Source organism: Protopterus annectens, chromosome 7.part0, assembly GCF_019279795.1.
Source record: "Protopterus annectens isolate FY-2018-M chromosome 7.part0, PAN1.0, whole genome shotgun sequence".
Lineage (NCBI taxonomy): Eukaryota > Metazoa > Chordata > Ceratodontiformes > Protopteridae > Protopterus > Protopterus annectens.
This window is the reverse complement of record NC_056739.1, coordinates 965,299,140-965,317,338: the sequence shown is the minus strand read 5'-3', so window position 1 is coordinate 965,317,338 and position 18,199 is coordinate 965,299,140. Positions and strand designations below refer to the sequence as shown.

The following is an 18,199-nucleotide window of genomic DNA, read 5'->3' as shown; positions in this document are numbered from 1 at the left end:
CTTTCATGCTAACTGCACTTCATAAGAGCATAAAAACTTCTAAAAACACACACATTAAATAGATTCAACAACTGCATCCCATTTAAAAATCAGTTAATCGCCATAGTAATTTATTATATGTTAATCATGTAACTTTCTGATTTTAAGTGCTGGTTTCATGGGTATATTCCCATTGAGGACAAAGCCTCCATCTGCCTACAATAAAATAATCCGTTTTAACACATCGTTTTCAGTTTTATCAGTTATACTCCCTCCTTTAGAGCTCACATAACTCATTTGCAGAACCATAAATTTGCAACTATGTCCCTTATTACTTTTTACATGTTTATTCAATTTGCTAGATGCCGCATCCCTTCTTATATCACCTAAGTGCTGCAGTATTCTCTCTTTCAGACTATGGTTAGTTTTTCACGCATAATAACATGGGCAATCTTTGCACATAGCTAAATAAACTGTTTCTACTCTTACAGTCCACATAAAAATTTGGCATATACTACATTTTTGTCACAGGATGAATATAATAAGTTTTAGTGGTTATAGATGTACAAACTTTACACGACCTACATGAATAAGTCCCTATTCTATCTGAATTTGGTCCAAAATTCTTCTTATCTTTCATATAAAACAGTAGCTACATATCTCCCTAACGTTTAGTACCAAACCCACACTCTAGTAGATTATAGATGTTATTTCCTTACAAATACAGATCCCAATCCCTCTGTATGTAATTCACCTTCCCCAGATCCCTACCCACAAACAGATTTGAAATGGGTCTTTAGTTATGCTGTCCAGTGGGACCTAGACCTGCCTTTTCTGGTTAGGAGTAACAGAAACCTCCTTTAATATACAAGTAACTGTTCCATCCCAAAGTGAAACTACAATGATCTGTTAGAGGACTGGATCCAGTTTTCCTAGGCAGGATAAGCCCACCTATTAGGGTAAGGCAGAGCTGTAACTAGAGTAGGGTAAAGGGACCAGCTGCCTGTGGTAGACGTTGTCAGGGGTTGTGGTCAACAGATGCCAGTGGTATTGGAGTGCAGTAGTCACAGTGATTTATTAATGAATGCTAGTTCTGCATTTGTGGTTATGACTAAAGATCTTTTTGTGAAGTGAGTGTGAGTAACTGTAGCAAGCTGCTTTTTACCATTTTAGCAAGCAGATTACTGTAGTTATAGTGAAGACTTTTTTGCTCAACTCTGAGTTGAGGGGGTACCAGTTTGGGGATCTGCACAGGGTTCCAGATGAGTTTAGCTATGGTCCTGATGCAAGGGTCCAAACTTCAAATGGTTGTTACATGCAGAGAGGAAACCAGTGAGATAACGTCCTCATAATCAGGTAACAGAATCTCATACCAAGTTAAAGACAGCAGAGACTTTATAGGACAACCTACATACCCTGCTCCAGCAAAGTGTGTAATTAGATCAAGCATGCAGCAAGAAAGTGATAAAACTTTCTGGGTGACCAGGCATTCTGGACTGCATCACTTCTCAACTGCCTTGAACAGCACATCTGGTTAGTTTGGTATTCTAGAGATCTCCCAGGGTAAGCACATAAGTAGAGATCTTCAGAAAACAGCCTAGTATAATAAAAAAAAAAAAAGTTAGACAAAGTTTCTGCTAAGTGGGCAGTCCTGATGACTATCATCATAGCTGCAGCTTAAATATATTGCCTAAATTAGGGGCCTTGTCCCATCTTCAGTCTTAGTAAATGCTGTTCATGAACTGCATAATTTCTTTTGGACAAGTGCTGGACCTTTTAGCTTGGGCATATGGATGTGAACCTTGCTTGACTGAAGTGGGCACCAAAGTCCTGTCAAGACACTTGACTGGAACATGTTCTATGTGCCATGTAATGCCAGTGCTGCAGAAGGTGCCCAGACTCTGTTCCTGGCAGGTCTTTGTGCAAGATATGTACACCTGCCTTCCCAGATCCTGCATGTTTAAAGGGTGGCTCATGCCCTACTCTCTAGCAAGATCTCCCAGGCTGTTAAATAAGGGCATGCTGGCTGTTCAAGGATCCATCTTTAATCATCTTGTATGCTTTTATTCACTCGGCCACTTCATTTGTGTGTAAGTCTAAGGCCTCTTTTTAGTAAGTCCCTTTAGTATCCTCTTAAAAAGTTTGTTAAAAATATAATACCAGCTTAAGAAAAAATAAGACACTTACCTGTAGCCTGTTTAATACCGTTATTGAATTATCACTTGACAAACAAATATATGTTTATATAAAAGAAAACAAACCATATTAACATCTTCCCAGCATACCTCTCAACAGTCAAGATTTTTGCAGAATGTCATATTTTTATCTCATATTTTTGATCTGTTATTCATAAAATGTTGGTTTTCTTACAAATTATTGTCAAATCATTGAGGGCCGAATAATGGCATATATTTGAGTTTCATACTTCATACCCTTTAGAAAATTCATGCTATCAACTTTCTATGCTTGTAAGAGCAATCTTTAAAAACTGTCCCTAGTTTTGGACCTTTTGTCCCCCCATTATTTATGGCTTTGTCCAGATTTCTTCTCTGATATGCTGAGGGGTATGCTTCCCCGCTGCAAACATTATTCATTGTATATATAATTTTCAGGTCTATATTAGAACATCAAAGTTTCAGAACTTCGAATGTTCTAATATCGACCCCTATTCAGCGAAAGCTGAAAATAGCGAAGTGACAGAAAACCAAATTCTTTCCCTAAGGTTGTCTGTTCCTGTCGCTTCGCTATTTTCAGCACTGTGGTCGAAAGTTACAGGTGGGGTTCAGGTAAGTGTGCGATTGTGTGGACGTGAGGGTTAGGGCAGGTTAGGTGAGTTAGGATTAGGGTGCGGGTCAGGTAAGTGTGCGAATGTGTGGACGTGAGGGTTAGGGCAGGGTAGGTGAGTTAGGGTTAGGGCACAGGTGAGGTGTGTGTGCAATAGAGACGGACCTTAGGGTTAGGGTTTGGGTTAAGGTAAGTGGGTAGATAGTGGTGTATGTACAGTTTAGTGTAGGGTCTGATGTAAGATTTTAGGTGTATGTGTGTGGATTGCTGTTTGTTTGGTGTGATTGTGATGTGTTTTGGAACAGCTGTTCTGTATGTTCGATGTTTTCAGCATTTGCTGAATAGGGGTCGATATTAGAACATTCGAAGTTCTGAAACTTCGATGTTCTAATATAGACCCTAATTTTCTATATTTATTATGAATCCCTGCCTTTCCTTAATCCACATTCCTCCTCCAAAACATTATTCTGCATGTATTGTTCACACAATTTCCATTTTGTCTGTGTAATTTACTGCTACTCTTTTGTAAAGATTCCACCTCCAGTTTTTATCTCGATTTTACTATATCAAGTACTTCAAATACAGTTGGTTTAGACTTACCTGTAGCTTGTTTTTGACATTTATCATTGTCTTCTGGTTGTCCCAGTTGTAGCTGATCATCACATGGCCTGCTGTTTTTGATTCTGTTTCTAGTATAGAAAAAATATTTCTGTTAGTAGATGTGAAAAATCAAATAAATCTGTTGTGATGAATTGCTGAAAGTAAAATAGAAATGTCTGAAAGTCATTTAAGTAACTGCAATCTAAAATATATGCTTCATATATTGCAGTTTAATATAACAGCTGCCACTTGATTTGTAAATTCCCTGCTTATGTATTACAATGGTATCCTGAACATACCTTCAAAATTTTGTTTTGGAAGAACTCATTTCATTGATCACTGCGGACCCATGGACATTACACTTGGAGGGACTTGAACTCTGTTGGCAATTGAAGCTCAGTGCCATGAATTGGCCCGCACTCAATGACCAAATATTTATTTTAAAACTAAAAACTTTAGAGAGATAGTGACTGTAATCTATTACAGTGTATTATCAGTATCACTTAAAATAAGTATTATTTGTACAGTTTTAAAAACAAATGGTCAGATGCATCTAACTTACTTATTTTTAGAACGTAATATTTTTCAGTATTTAATTTTTCCCTTTAAATTTCTTTAAAGAAATGATGATATCACAGGGGGCTTGGTCAACATGTGATTTTTTTCAGCTGTTTGGATTGGTGTATAAAATGGGTCGATTTTCTTGAATATGGCTTTATCTGATGAAGTCTTTACCTAAGAAGACGAAAGTGCTTATCTTTTATCTGATTTTACCAGTTTACTATTAAAAAACATATAGTTTCCTGACTTGTGTCTCCAGGCGTACTGTGCCCATATCTCATTTTTTGTAGCTGACACCTAATGTCAGTTCTGAATAACCAGGCAATTAATGCTGTGTTTCTTTTATCAATGTTTTATCTGGTGGACTTTTTGCACATCAGCAAAATAAACACCATCGGTACCCCTAGAACCACTAGAGCCAAGGATTTAAATTTTGCTTGTGACATAAATAGGGCATGTTGGTGAGACAGATATGTGTCTCAGAGGATCCCCATGCTCTGGAATAGGCTGCCCATCCACGTGAAGCAGAGTCCATCCCTAGCCCAATTTAAGCGTAATCTTGACCAGTGGATGGGAAATTCAACCCAGGTCTGGCCCCCATGTTTCTGATAATTTGTGCATAATTACTGTCTGCCTTTGTCTAACATACCCCCCATATAACCTTCAGAAGCTTCCTAAGATATCCCCCCCATTAAACCCCAATGATATATATGGGCACTATTGGGGTGGGTTGCATGGCTAGGCTTTTAAAGTCCCTGGTAGTCATTAGGTTCATAGTTTATATATACTAGGCTCTCAGTTAAGTTTTGATGAAAAACATTCTACTATTCCTGAATCTGTCATTTATTACATGTACTAGATAATGTTAAGATTGAAAAATTAACACCTGCACAAATCCCTGGAATTTCTTTTGAAGTGGTTTATTTGTTAGAGGTGTGTGTGTGTGTGTGTGTGTGTGTGTGTGTGAGTGTGGCAGAAGCTGTGCAATTAATAGCTGCAGTTGTATTTTTTTTTTGCAGTTACTGAGAGTAAATTCTGATATATTTGTTTTCATTTAGTACTGCCCCAAGAGTGGAAGCAAACTGTAAGTGCAGACACTTTGGTGCTTCCCTCCACACAGATATCTACACAGAGAAGCAACAGCAGAACGCCTAAACACTATGTGCAAACAGGGTACAGTGATGGAAACACCTGAAAAATATACACAGAGAGCCAACAGCAGAACACCTAAACAATTACATGCAAATAGGGTACAGTGATGGAAACACCTTAAAAATATACACATAGAACCGACAGCAGAACACCTAAACAGTATGTGAAACAGTGTACGGTGTTGGAAACATCTGAAAAATATACACAGAGAGCCAACAGCAGAATGCCTAAACAGTAGGTGTAAAACGGTACAGTGATGGAAAGATCTGGAAAATATACCCGGAGATCCAACAGCAGAACACCTAAACAGTACATGCAAACAGGGTAGTGATGGAAACATCTGAAAAATATACACAGAGAGCCAACAGCAAAACACCTAAACAATACATGCAAACAGGATACAGTGATGGAAACACCTGAAAAATATCAATAGGCAGAAAATAGATACCATTCAGTAAACAAGTAATCAACAGGGAGAAGCAGTGACAAAGGACAGCGCAAAACATAGCTGAAGAAGCCGGTAAGTTCACATTAAAACAGAATGTGCCATTGCCAGAAGCCTTGGCAATAAAATGAAGGAACGAGAACTTGTGGGATAGTCAGACCTGAATGCTGTTCCTATCACAGGGATTTGCAATGACATGAGAATAAGGAAGACCCAGGCTGCTGGGAAAACTCCTTTAATATTATATTGTAATTGCTGCTTTCTGGCATAGGATTTCATGAAGTTTTTTTAAAGCACAGTTTTGCTACTATTACGGTGAAGAAATGAGTATAGCCACGCAACAGTGTACAAAACCAATATACTTACTGCATGTCATACCATATGTCATTTTTCTAATTTGTTTCTGTTAATTCAAACTATCCAGCATACAATTTAATTTTTGCATAGCTACATCATCAATTAAAATACTATAAAAAGCTATTAAAATACTTGTTAGTCTTTATGGCACCAATGATATAAGTGTTGTACCATTTAACTAAATAATTTCATTTTGAACTATAACTGTTTACTACTATTGTTAAACAAAACCTACCTATACTTCTTGTAACTTGTAATTAATTGTTGTTTTTAATTGTTATTTTTGTTGTGGAGCTTTTCTCCCCGGGCCTCCGCTGAAAAAGGACCTGTGTCCAGTCGGATTTTCCCGGTCAACAAATGTAAATAAATAAAATAAATAAATAATCAATTAACTTCCTTTCTCATGTGACAGGATGCAGATTGTAACTTTCATTTAAGTGTTAACACTTCTTTTAACAGAATAAAGCTACTGCTTATAACCTAATATTAAGGCTTTAATCCCCTGATGGTCCAGTTAATTGTATCACATTATTCTTATATGTGAAATAAGTTGAGGTTCAACAGAAGTTTTTTTTCCCCTAACAAATGGACAGTTAAGACAGGGCAGTGTGTAGTGTTGGATTTTTAGTTTTATTTTGTGAAATATGTTTTTTAAGTTATTTGATAATAATGCTTGTGACCTTATGGCGTTGCAGATCAGTATCTTTTTAGCTTTCACAGAAAGGCTTGCTAAACAATGGATGGAGCAGTGGTGCAGCAGTAGTGTTGTCACCTCACAGTAAGAGGTTCTCTGGTTCAATTCTTGGCTGGAGCACCTTCTGTGCAGAGTCTGTATGTCCTCCCTGCATTCATGTGGGTTTTCTCTAGGTACTCTGGTTTCCTTCCACATTACAAAGACATGCACTCTCCTCAGGCCTCTGCTGAAAATTGGCTTTTTTCCAAGTTGGGCTTTCCTGGTAAACAAATGTTAAATAAGAAACTTGGCATTTTATGGAAGATTGTTATAGAAAGATGAAAGTAGCTGGAATCACTATCATCCATGAATGTGAGGTACATTCTTTGCGGAATATTGGTTAGCAAAGTGAATTTCCTGAAAGTGCTGTAATGACCTCTTGGAATGAGGTAAGAGGGAAGCTACCTGCAATATTTTAACAATGGCTGTCCACTGTGGTACAACAAATGCATTACTCTACACTATGTTGCTAAAGCTCGTTGTGTAAACAGAAACAGTGTGTACTCCATTGTCATAGTATCTGTATAAGTTGTGGGTCAAGTATAGGATACCAAGATTTTAGGGTTGGTGCAGCATGTGCTGAAGGTGGTGGTGGCAGGTGGGTAAGTGAACCAATCCCAGAAAAACAGGTTGTGAAGTTTAAAGGGGATATGAGGTAATCTGATCACTACTCAGACCAGTGAGAGGTGTATGTAGAATGCTTAACACCAAAAGACGTGTGTGATGAAAGTTTTTTTTCTCTGTTTGCTGCTGCTATCGGTAGGGGGATAGGGGACTGCTGCATTTGCTGAAAGTCTGTCTGGTGGTAGCCAGTGATACCAACTACTGATAATCTAGCGGAGGTAATGGACAATAATATTTGACATTGCAGGTAACAGTAAAGGACAGTGGTTGCTTGCAGGAGGGATGGAGTGGTAAGGGTTGGTGATAATTGCAGAATGAATTTGTGGTCTGAAGAGACCTGGGAATCTGTTCACTGATGGCTGTTTGAGAGTAGGCCAGAGATTCAGATTATTGCTAGAGAAGGAAACGAGAGTCTGGCTGGGACACTGTCAAAGGAAGGGGTGGGTGGCCAATGACACATTACTGATTGGATGTGTAGAAGGAAGGAGGCTAAGGATTCAAATTTTCATGGGATGCATAGGTAAGGGAGACTGCCTGGTTGCCATGACAGAGATAGTGCAATGATTAAAATTCTGCTGTAGCTGCCCCTTAGGCAGATTGACATGTATCCATAATAGTTTATCATCACTGTATTTAAGCCCCTGTTTCTTACAAGATCTGGCATCACAGCATTAAGTTCTCTGCCCTCGCTCTCGTCCCCCTATGATGGATATACCCATGTTCCCCAGGTAAGTCTGGGAAGCATCCAAGATTTCAGGTTGCCTGGGCAACATTGGCGTCAAACAACAATCATTTTTTTCTCTTTGTGGGGTTCCCCCCAAGGTTTTAAACAAAACATAACTAAATAAATAAGTAAAACAAATATGGACACTTTAGATTATCCGGTCAGCCAACATGTTTTTCTGTGCGCACTCCAGCCCCCCCCCCCCAAAAAAAGAGAAACCTTAGGCAAGCATGGAGTGAACTACCAGTCTCCACATCTCCACATAGGCAATGACAAGAGGTCAGAACTGAGTTCCATACCTTGGAGATGTGAAGCAAAGACCTTAACCATTCAGTTACTAAAAATTATAAACTGCTGCTGAAAATGTATTGCTAAAACTCAAATAATACTCACCAGCTGCAAACAGTCTACCTCTAGAATTTCTACAGCTGTCTGCTTCTGTTATGGGCAGGCCATTTACTGCTTGTATAAACCCCATGTATAAGTGAAGCCTATGCAGTCACACTGTGGGAGACTGGTTGTTGTTCCTTTATATAAACTTTTGCCCTCCAGTGATGCTTATAATTTCTTGCTGCCTTACTATGTTGTAGATGTAACCTCCTGGAAAAATGTATTCATCTCTAGTTGCTACAGCCCCTTAATGACAGCCTAGTGTCTGCAACACATGCTTTTTAGCCAGACCATGGAAGAGATGCTGTTTTTCTGAGCCTTACTGACTATTAGAACACTCCTCTGAACTGGCGTAATGTTATCATAGTTCTTGATTTACCCATAGAATGTTGTACTGTTAGCTGCAACCTACATTCTGATTTGGTCATTCACAGCTATGATAATCTTATTACCCTCCCTCTTGTACGTATCCCACAATTTCCCAAATCTGTAAGCATATGTATCTTAAATATGCTTACAAACTATAGCAGATCTACCTTAAAATAGGCCATTTTGCTGTTGGTCTCCCCTATAGATCCCATCATTGAGAATGTACTCAACTCTATGACTAAAATTCAAAGTCTACTATAGCATGAAGCAGCTAAAAACATGGGCATTTCCAGTTTCCAAATATCTGTGCTCTAAACCAAATACTAGACTGGTGCAATCCCTCATTTTCTTGCTGGTTATCCCACTCTAAACCTGTAAAAGTACTGTATGTAATTAATAGAAATAGCAAGTTAGCAATTTCTGTGGCTGAAAGAAATGTGTAGCAAAAACTCCCCTTCAGTTATATGGCAAACTCCTAGTCAAGCAAAGTTTGAAGTAAGCCATTAAATCACATTTTGCTGTATGACTTGAAATACATATGTGACGTTATATGACATTGAATTTCTTGGCTTAACTTTTCTTTAGTGTTTACACACTTTTTGTTGTACCTATTCATTTTATCTTTTACTTGGCACCCTACACCCTTCTTCCTCTGCCTTATCTTTCTCCCCTCACATTTTGTTATTGTCCTTATCTATTTCACTGTTTTTTTTTTACTTTTCACCCCCCTCTCATATTTCTTATTCATTCCCTCTAATTTTTCTTCTCTGGTCCATCTTTCCTTGCCTCCTCTTCTATTGGCATACGTTTATTTCTGGGTAACCTCACTTCTTGTTTTCTAGATATTTACTATTTATTGTTCACAGATATTGACCTCCACAATAAATTAGAAAGTCCTTTACATTTAACAGGTCTAGAACTGCTCAAGCAATTGTCCAGTGTTTGTAAATACAAACAGGAAGTTATACTTAACTTGTAAGTAAATTTAATATAACTGGTACCTCAGAAATGTTTAAGATGAGCAAAGCCACTCACTCATCACTTTTCCTTCCCAGCAAGACTCTAGTTCTCCCTCCTCTCACCTCCTTTACAAGTATCTTTCTCTCCCACTTCCCATCCTCTTCCCCAAAGCTTAATTCAGAAACTATGAAACAGGATCCAGTCTCTGCTACAATATTAAAATGACCTTTTACTTTATGGCAGCACTCTAAGTGCATGCACTACAGTGTGTGCACTACAGCAATGCTCTGAATGTGTGCACTAAGCAGTGCTCTAACAGTGTATGTTGTAACATGCCATGAACAAGTATTTATTACTCCTGGGAATTGTTGGCAATGTACATTACATGAAATATTCAATCTCTGCAACTCTATGCAACAGTATTTGTATCATGTAGCTGTTTCTATAACTTTTATTGGTATGAGATGCAAACTAACATTGTCACAATTATCTCAAAATTACCTGTGTAATAAAAAGACATAAATATACCTGTGTAATAGTCTGAAATGCAGTGTCTTCTGTCGTCATTTCAAAATGATATCTGTAACAATTATGGCATTGTACCTGGGCTATGGTTGAAAAGGATCCACAGACCAGTTCACTTACTGGTCAACAAAAGAATAAAATAAAAATAAATAAATACAGTGTTTATTAAGGGAAATTATTTTCTTTGTCCATAGTAAGGGTTTAATTTTTAGTATCCTATAGAATGTAGCACATTGCTGAGATTTCTTTTCAAACTGTATGCAATATATCTAGTTTTTAAAATTTATCTCTGTTTTCTTATGTTGGAATTTTACTTCTAGACTAATTGAACTGTTTTGTTGTACATTGTAGCTTTTGTTAGGGCATCAACTGAAAATGAGGCATGCCGAGTTGGAATTTTCTAGCTAATAAAATGTATACATAAATAAATAGTTATTTAAAAGTAAAAGCCAAGAATATTTAGTAATGGTGATGAATTCCTTTAAAGTACTTTGAAGTTATGGCATCATGAAATGGAACAAATTCCACAGTTCACATTGCAGGTGACATCTCTATTTCTGTATCACGGTATCATGTATCAGTTGATTTCTGTCAATAGTCTACAATTTTCCTTCTCGGAATTTTGAAGATTTGAAAATGTCTGACATTTTGAGTATATATGATTGAGAATAAGTATATTCAACGATAAATATGGCAAAGGCTTATTTCAGTATTACATTCCTGGCTTATGGTATTCTTTTCCATTTAATTTTAGAATCATTGTAAAATGCAACCTGTTAATAGTAGCATTAAAAAATATAGTATGAGAAAAGATGGAGTTGCACTTGTCACATTGCATAATCCTACATCACGTTTGAACGATTTTATCACAATTATATTCTCACCACTTTCTAACCTTCTCACCCTGGTGGAGGTAATGGTGATAGCAGACAGTGAAGTGTAGCTCAGACTTCCCAGTACTCCACAGCTCTTTTAGCCTTATCCTATGGGAACCCCAAGAATCCCAAGGCAAGCTGAGATCTCACGCTTCCAATATGTCTTGGGTCTGTTCCAGAGCTGCCGTCTAATCGGCTGCACTTGGTACACATGCAATGGGAGGGGAAAATGATGGAATTTTGTCAGAAGGTACCCAAACCACTCTACCTGACTCCTCTGAACATACAGGAACATTGGCTTTACTAGGTATGAGGTTCTGCAGATTGAGCTTCTATCTATATCTCAGACGATGCGTCCAGGTACCCAGGAAAGTAACTTTATTTCTGCTGTTTGTATGTACAATTTCTCCTTTTAGGTCATTACTCCAAATTCCTAACTACAGGTGGGAATGAGGACATAGATGGGTAAGTTTATAGCTTTGTCCTATAACTCTGCTGTTGATTCCCTACTGCATTTTATTCTGGTACAGTGCCAATCTCCCACTCCCCCATACCACCACTTATGAAGAAGATCCTAAGATACTTAAACTGATCCACTTGAAGTAACTGGTCCCCCCAACCTGAAAATAACAACCCACTAGTTTTTCTGGTGACAGCCATCACCTCATTTAGAGGTATTGATATTACAGTTATGAGCACATTTTGTTTTCATAAAATGCACTTCAAAAGTACTCAAGTGGTAATGCATTTTCCACCGATTTCAACTAATTATGACTAATTCCTTTTTGTTCTAGTGAACTTCTTTTACTTAAGACATGCCTTTTACTGCCTCATATCTGTTCATACTGCACTTGTGCTCTGCAGCATTAAAGCCAACAGCTACATACAATACTTCCCCCAGGAATTCCTCTTTACAGTCAGCATTTTCCACTTGTGCTATGCATTTCCTCATTTTTTTCTGTCTCTCTCTTCAGTTAACCACCAGTCACTTCTTGACGAATCACTACTTCTAGCACTTTCTTACCCTCACTGCCCTGCTTTTTATTAATAATTTGTCATAGGCTATTATCATCCTTGTAGAAACTAAAGGTAGAAAATATGTTTCAGTTCATTTACTCCGACATATTTCACTTTATGGAAACTGAAGCTAATAAAATATTTGTGAATGTTTTCCCCTGGCTGATTGTATACCTACGATAATAATTCAGGAAGTTTATGTAACTAATTGCATAATGTTGTAGGATTTTAGTTCTTACTGACCTACATGTAGTGACTGTAGAGCCTTTCTCCTATGGCCTCCAATGGCAATGGGCCTGACCCATTGGATAACCTGGTTATTACTTGTAACAAAACCAAAAGCAGCCACTGGATTCAGGCAAAGAGATAAACCACTCCAGGAGTACTGACACCAACCACCTTAATGAGTCAATTTAGTGAATTTATGTATAAATAACAAAAAATGCTTTTGTACAGTTAACAATTCAGGACTTCCTCAGAATCTTACTATATTAAATGCTAACACTTTAAATAAGGTGGTTGGTATCGATACTCCTGTAGTGTTTTGCTGTTTGCCTGATTCTGGTAGCTGTTTTTGGTTTTGTTACAAGTGGAGTTGTATACTACCTAGTTGCTTCTTCCTCTTTTTTTGTGTTGTTAGTACCTTTGGGGCATTTTGCTGTATAGAAACAGAAAACTTCAGTCAGGACTTGTTTTCTTCACCACCGGGGGATGACCCTCTTGAAGCTCAGCTTGCTGTCATGGCGAAACTCACTGGAGAATTGACACAGTTAATCAGACTACTTACACCTTGACTTGTTTCAGCTAATGGATTTGTGGTTAACCAGTTGGAGAACTATTTGAAGCAATCAACAGCACTGAAATAAGAACAGATTTACCCAGTTCAATTGGGAGGCTTATTCAAGCTTCAGGTACTGTTTCTTTACCTATTACCATGTCCGTTAAAGCACTCATGGTGTATAATGATGTTTTTTGATTCTTCAGACTCCACAAAAGAATCTACAGCACCCGCTAATTTTACATTTAAAAATGTTTTTTTTTTTCAAAGATTTTAAGTTAGATTTCATTGATGCAAAGGATTTAGACCACCTGACTTTGGACACAATACTGCAGTTATTTGAAAGAAAAACTGACAAGTGTCGCAGCTTAAAACTTGACAATGCTTTTGTGTGAGACTACATACCTAAACGTAGAGTGCCCAATGGTTTAAGACTTTACCATTTCTCTAATGACATTCAACCTGAATCTGATATTTACACTGAGTTGTTGATATGTTTAACAGACATGGTTTAGAACATATGCAGTTGCTCACTAAACATAATGAGCAATAAGTGGTTAATATGGTAGATGATATTTTTACTTTTAAAAATACTGAGGATTTATTTGACGATTACAAACAAAAGTATGACTTAGTTGGGCAAACAACATGATGCCATCAAGGGTCACAAAAAAGAAACTTGATGGGGATGAGAAGGATTATGCTGAGAACAAGCTTATGTGTTGAAATCTAAGGTTAATGTTGATTAATGTTGATAGTGTAGACAATGATGCAACTACAGATGTTATGTTTGATGATAGAGGGTTACAGGAACCTACAATAGAATGAGACAAAGAATGTGATTACAGTTTGAATTACCCATTATTGTTTCTCCATTAAGAAGATCAGAAAGATTATAGAATTAATATTCAAACAGGAAGAGAGAGAACAACTACATGATCAGGGTTTGGGGAAAATACAGCAATCTTTTCCACAGGGTCACAAAGGGGTTGGGAGTCAATAACAAAAGAGGGAGGCAAAGGGATGGGGAGAAGGAATGGATACCCTCTTCCATCTCTCTAGAATACCACAGCATATTATTGAAACACAGTAGTTACAATATTTTTAATTATAGCCACATAAAGATTACAGTGAACCATTTTCAGCTTTTTGAAAAAGGCTTTACCTTTATTGCAACTTAGCGGATGAGTATAAGGGATTGTTTAGATGAATTTAAGTTGTTTACTAGGAAACTCATTTGGCCTACCAACATAGGGATAGGCAAGAAGTACTAAGTACACTGGATCAAAAATTTAAAAAGAAAAGCACTTGTATTCCCAGTGTTAATCCTTTGGTACAAGCTTGTGAAAAAGACATTTACAAACATATCTGAAATTATTCAAATAATTTATAGAATGGAGAGAAAGATATTTTATTTTTCCTCTCCTATGACCCCTTCAAAAGAATTATGAAATCATATAAAGGTGGGGAAACAGCTATATTTCACTATGAATTATATTTGACAGACTTTTTTGATTCTATACAACAGTGATGAATAATCTGTGGTATCGCTCAATGAAATCATTGCTGCATACAAGATTTATTACGACGAGATGTTATTACTCCAGCAGTATATGATTTTCTAAAAAACAACCCATGAATATCCAGTATTTTTGGCATTTTCCTAAAGTGTGTAAAAAGTACACAAGCGTCACCACTTAGACCTATTGTCATGGCTCAGGACTCTAAAATTTAGCCAATAGCAGTTTTTGTTGACAGAATACTCAAACCTTTTTCAACAAGCCCACTCATCTTTTGGGTGGAATGTATGATGGGTTATACAACAACCAAGCTCCATTTCTTACAGTAGATGCTGTTGACTTGGCTTCTAGTATTCCAGAAGATGTTGGTTTGGGATGGTTTCATGAAGCCCTTATAGGATGTAAATTTTGTTAGCTAGTGATATTAACTTACTAATGGTCTTCATGGAAACCATTTTAGATAATAACTTTATATTTTTAAAAGGTGAATTTTTCAGGAATAGCAATAGAAGGTGGCTTGCCCCAACCCCCCCCCCCCCAAACACACACACACACTTATGCCAGTTTAGTACTGTGGAGCTGGAAGAAGATTTTATTTTGAATTTAAAATTCCATCTAAGTTGGAGTTTATATTTAACATATTTTGACAGCATCCTCATCTTAAGGAAGAGTGAGCAATATCAGAATTTATGGCATAAAGTATAGAACATCCACAGGAACAAACCACAGCTAACAAAAAGTCTTTCTGTAGTAAGAAGTTTCTCCACTGTTGTAGTATAAATCTCCTGGTGCAAACACAACTCTGTTAATCACGCCATGTAGTCAAATAAAACACTTTTATTAACAAAAATGGTAAGCGCGTTCACCTATAAGGCTTCTTCAGACCAAACAAATGTATACAAACATTCAGCCTCTCTTATATAGGCCTCCTCATGTATAATTCATTAATTCAGTAAAATTACTCATGCTGACATCATTTCCTGGGCTATAAAAATGTATGACTAAATATATAGCTACATGAGACAATACCTCTATAGTAATTCATGCTCTTACAAAATTCTTCCATGTTAAAACCAATCCTTAAAACATCTCTTGCTATTAAGAAGCTGATCATAGCAATATATAAAAAATCAATGAAAACACTTTCAAGAATAATGCATTGTGTCTAAATACAGACTAAATAAATATGTTTATGAATAAAGGCTGAATAAATAGATAAATAAATAAATAACAGTTCTTACATATATGTATAAAACTATTAATGAATCTAATGAATATAAAATCTATGTATGAGTAAAAAAGCTTTATGATCCATTTAGTCTCACAGCCTAAAGCTTAGAGCAGACAAGAGACCGGGACTCAATGATAAAGTACCCCTCAAACCAGTCCTACAAAATAGCAGACTCAAGTCTATTAAATAATATACCCCCCCTTTTTTTACACACACACACACACACACACACACACACACACACACACACACACACACACACACACACACACACACACACACACACGCGTATTTTATATACATTTTTTACTCATACATAGATTTTATATTCATTAGATTCATTAATAGTTTTATACATATATGTATGAACTGTTATTTATTTATTCAGCCTTTATTCATAAACATATTTATTTAGTCTGTATTTAGACACAATGCATTATTCTTGAATGTGTTTTCATTGATTTTTTTATATATTGCTATGATCAGCTTCTTAATAGCAAGAGATATTTTAAGGATTGGTTTTAACATGGAAGAATTTTGTAAGAGCATGAATTACTATAGAGTTATTATCTCATGTAGCTATATATTTAGTCATACATTTTTATAGCCCAGGAAATGATGTCAGCATGAGTAATTTTACTGAATTAATGAATTATACATGAGGAGAGGCTGAATGTTTGTATACATTTGTTTGGTCTGATTTTGTGAATAAAAGTGTTTTATTCGACTACATGGTGTGATTAACAGAATTGTGTTTGCACCAGGAGATTTATACTACAACAGTGGACGGACTTCTTACTACAGAAAGACTTTTTGTTAGCTGTGGTTTGTTCCTGTGGATGTTCTATACCTTGTACATTATTATTTTTATTTTTTACATCACTGGAACATTTATTCCGTGGTGGTGCTACTTCATTTTCCTGGTCAGAATTTATGGCATGTTTAAATAAATGAACTAGTTCTCTCAGCTATACTTAATCTTATAATAGTGACAAAACAAACTACCCGGATGTGCCTATTTAAGAATGGAACTGGTTTTGCTTCCAATATTTACAGGAAGCCACTGTTTTCTAACAGCTATTTACATTATATTAGCTGCCATTCCCAGATGCACAATGTAGTTTGGATAAGGGGCAATTTGTGAGGCAAGCCAAAATTGCCTCCGGTTAGAACATTTGTTGACCGAAAAGGTTAAATTAGAAATTATGTTTTTGAAAGGGGTTTTGGTGAGCAGGATTAGCACTGAAGCTATGAATGGTTGGGGAACTAAGCACAGACCCATGTTTCGTGCAGTTTGAAATGAGGGTACAGGGATAAATATTAACCAGGGTAGGGTTACTTAGTTACACCACAGAGTGAGGGATCTCAGGTCAGGGATAATGATGGAAAATATTGTAATAGGGGCTACAGTATAGCACAGATTATTTTTGTATTTGAAATATAGTGAAATCTAATTGAAATATTTTCAAAGCAGATGAGCAACTGTTTGATCTGTTTAGTGAATTTCCTAGATTTGTTCATAGCAGAGGGATGAATTAAAAAAAAAACACTTTTTGAGAAACTAGGTAGTGTTGCTGGCAACATGAATTCTGGTAATTTTAAGGATGTTAGGTACATCAAAATATGAACATTGGTCAAAAGGAAGGTACACTGATTACAGTGAGACAGTAATGTTAAACAGTACTCTTAAGACCAGGGTCAATTTGTGTAAAGGGAATTGTGGAACAAGCACATTAGTACAGTTTGCAATTTGTTCTGGTTGCCAAGCTTTCTATGTAGGTAAAGCAGAAAGACTGTTCTGGAAAAGAATCTATGAGCACTGTTAAGATATTATCAGAAGTAATCACAAAAGTACTCTGTACAAACAGAATTTTTCCAATAAGGGAAATTAACAATTTTGAAATATTAGAAAGGTTCCCCTAAGGACCCAAGAAGTGGATATTGAGGAATCACACTTAGAGTATAAGGAGCTGCTGTGGCAGCTAAAGTTGGATGCCAATACGTTTCCAGGCTTGAATGACCACATATCCCTGTTAACTGTTTTGAAGTTGCATTCAGCAAAATCATAATGGATTACTGTGAAACTTTACTATATATTTATACATAGATTTTATTGCACCTAAGAGTTTCTTCATTATTACTTTTAATAAAGTATATACAATTAGAATCACATGCAGTAATTTAATACAATTTTTCTACATATGTTCAAGAATTTATTATAAATAAATTTACACAGTTACTGATATATATATATATATGGTTTGTATTGTGACTAAGATATTTGTTTGTTTAAAGTATTAAAGTTTTAAACCAGGTTTTACATTTCATAACTTTAAGAGGTTGCACATATGATTATGGCTACCTTATTTAAAGTTTTGGTGTTTAGTGTAATAAGATTCTTAGGAAGTCCTGAATTGTTAACTGGATGAAAGAATTTATTATGTTATTTTGACATAAGTTTACTAAATTGGATCATTTAAAGTGGTTGGTGTCTATACTCCTGGATTGTTCCACCTCTTTGACTGATTCTGGTGATTATTTTTGGTTTTATTATGAGTGGAGCTACATACTACCA

At 36.4% G+C, this 18,199-nt stretch overlaps 1 protein-coding gene across 4 annotated transcripts in view; it reads right to left on the bottom strand.

The window, feature by feature from the left end:
* Nucleotides 1-18,199, bottom strand: part of LOC122806805 — a 381,197-nt gene that overhangs the window by 169,367 nt on the left and 193,631 nt on the right. For all 4 annotated transcript variants that reach the window (XM_044077529.1, XM_044077528.1, XM_044077530.1 and 1 more), the window contains exon 10: nt 3,364-3,452. In XM_044077529.1, the coding sequence (XP_043933464.1) occupies nt 3,364-3,452 (89 nt within the window). The remainder of the gene's footprint in view (nt 1-3,363; nt 3,453-18,199) is intronic.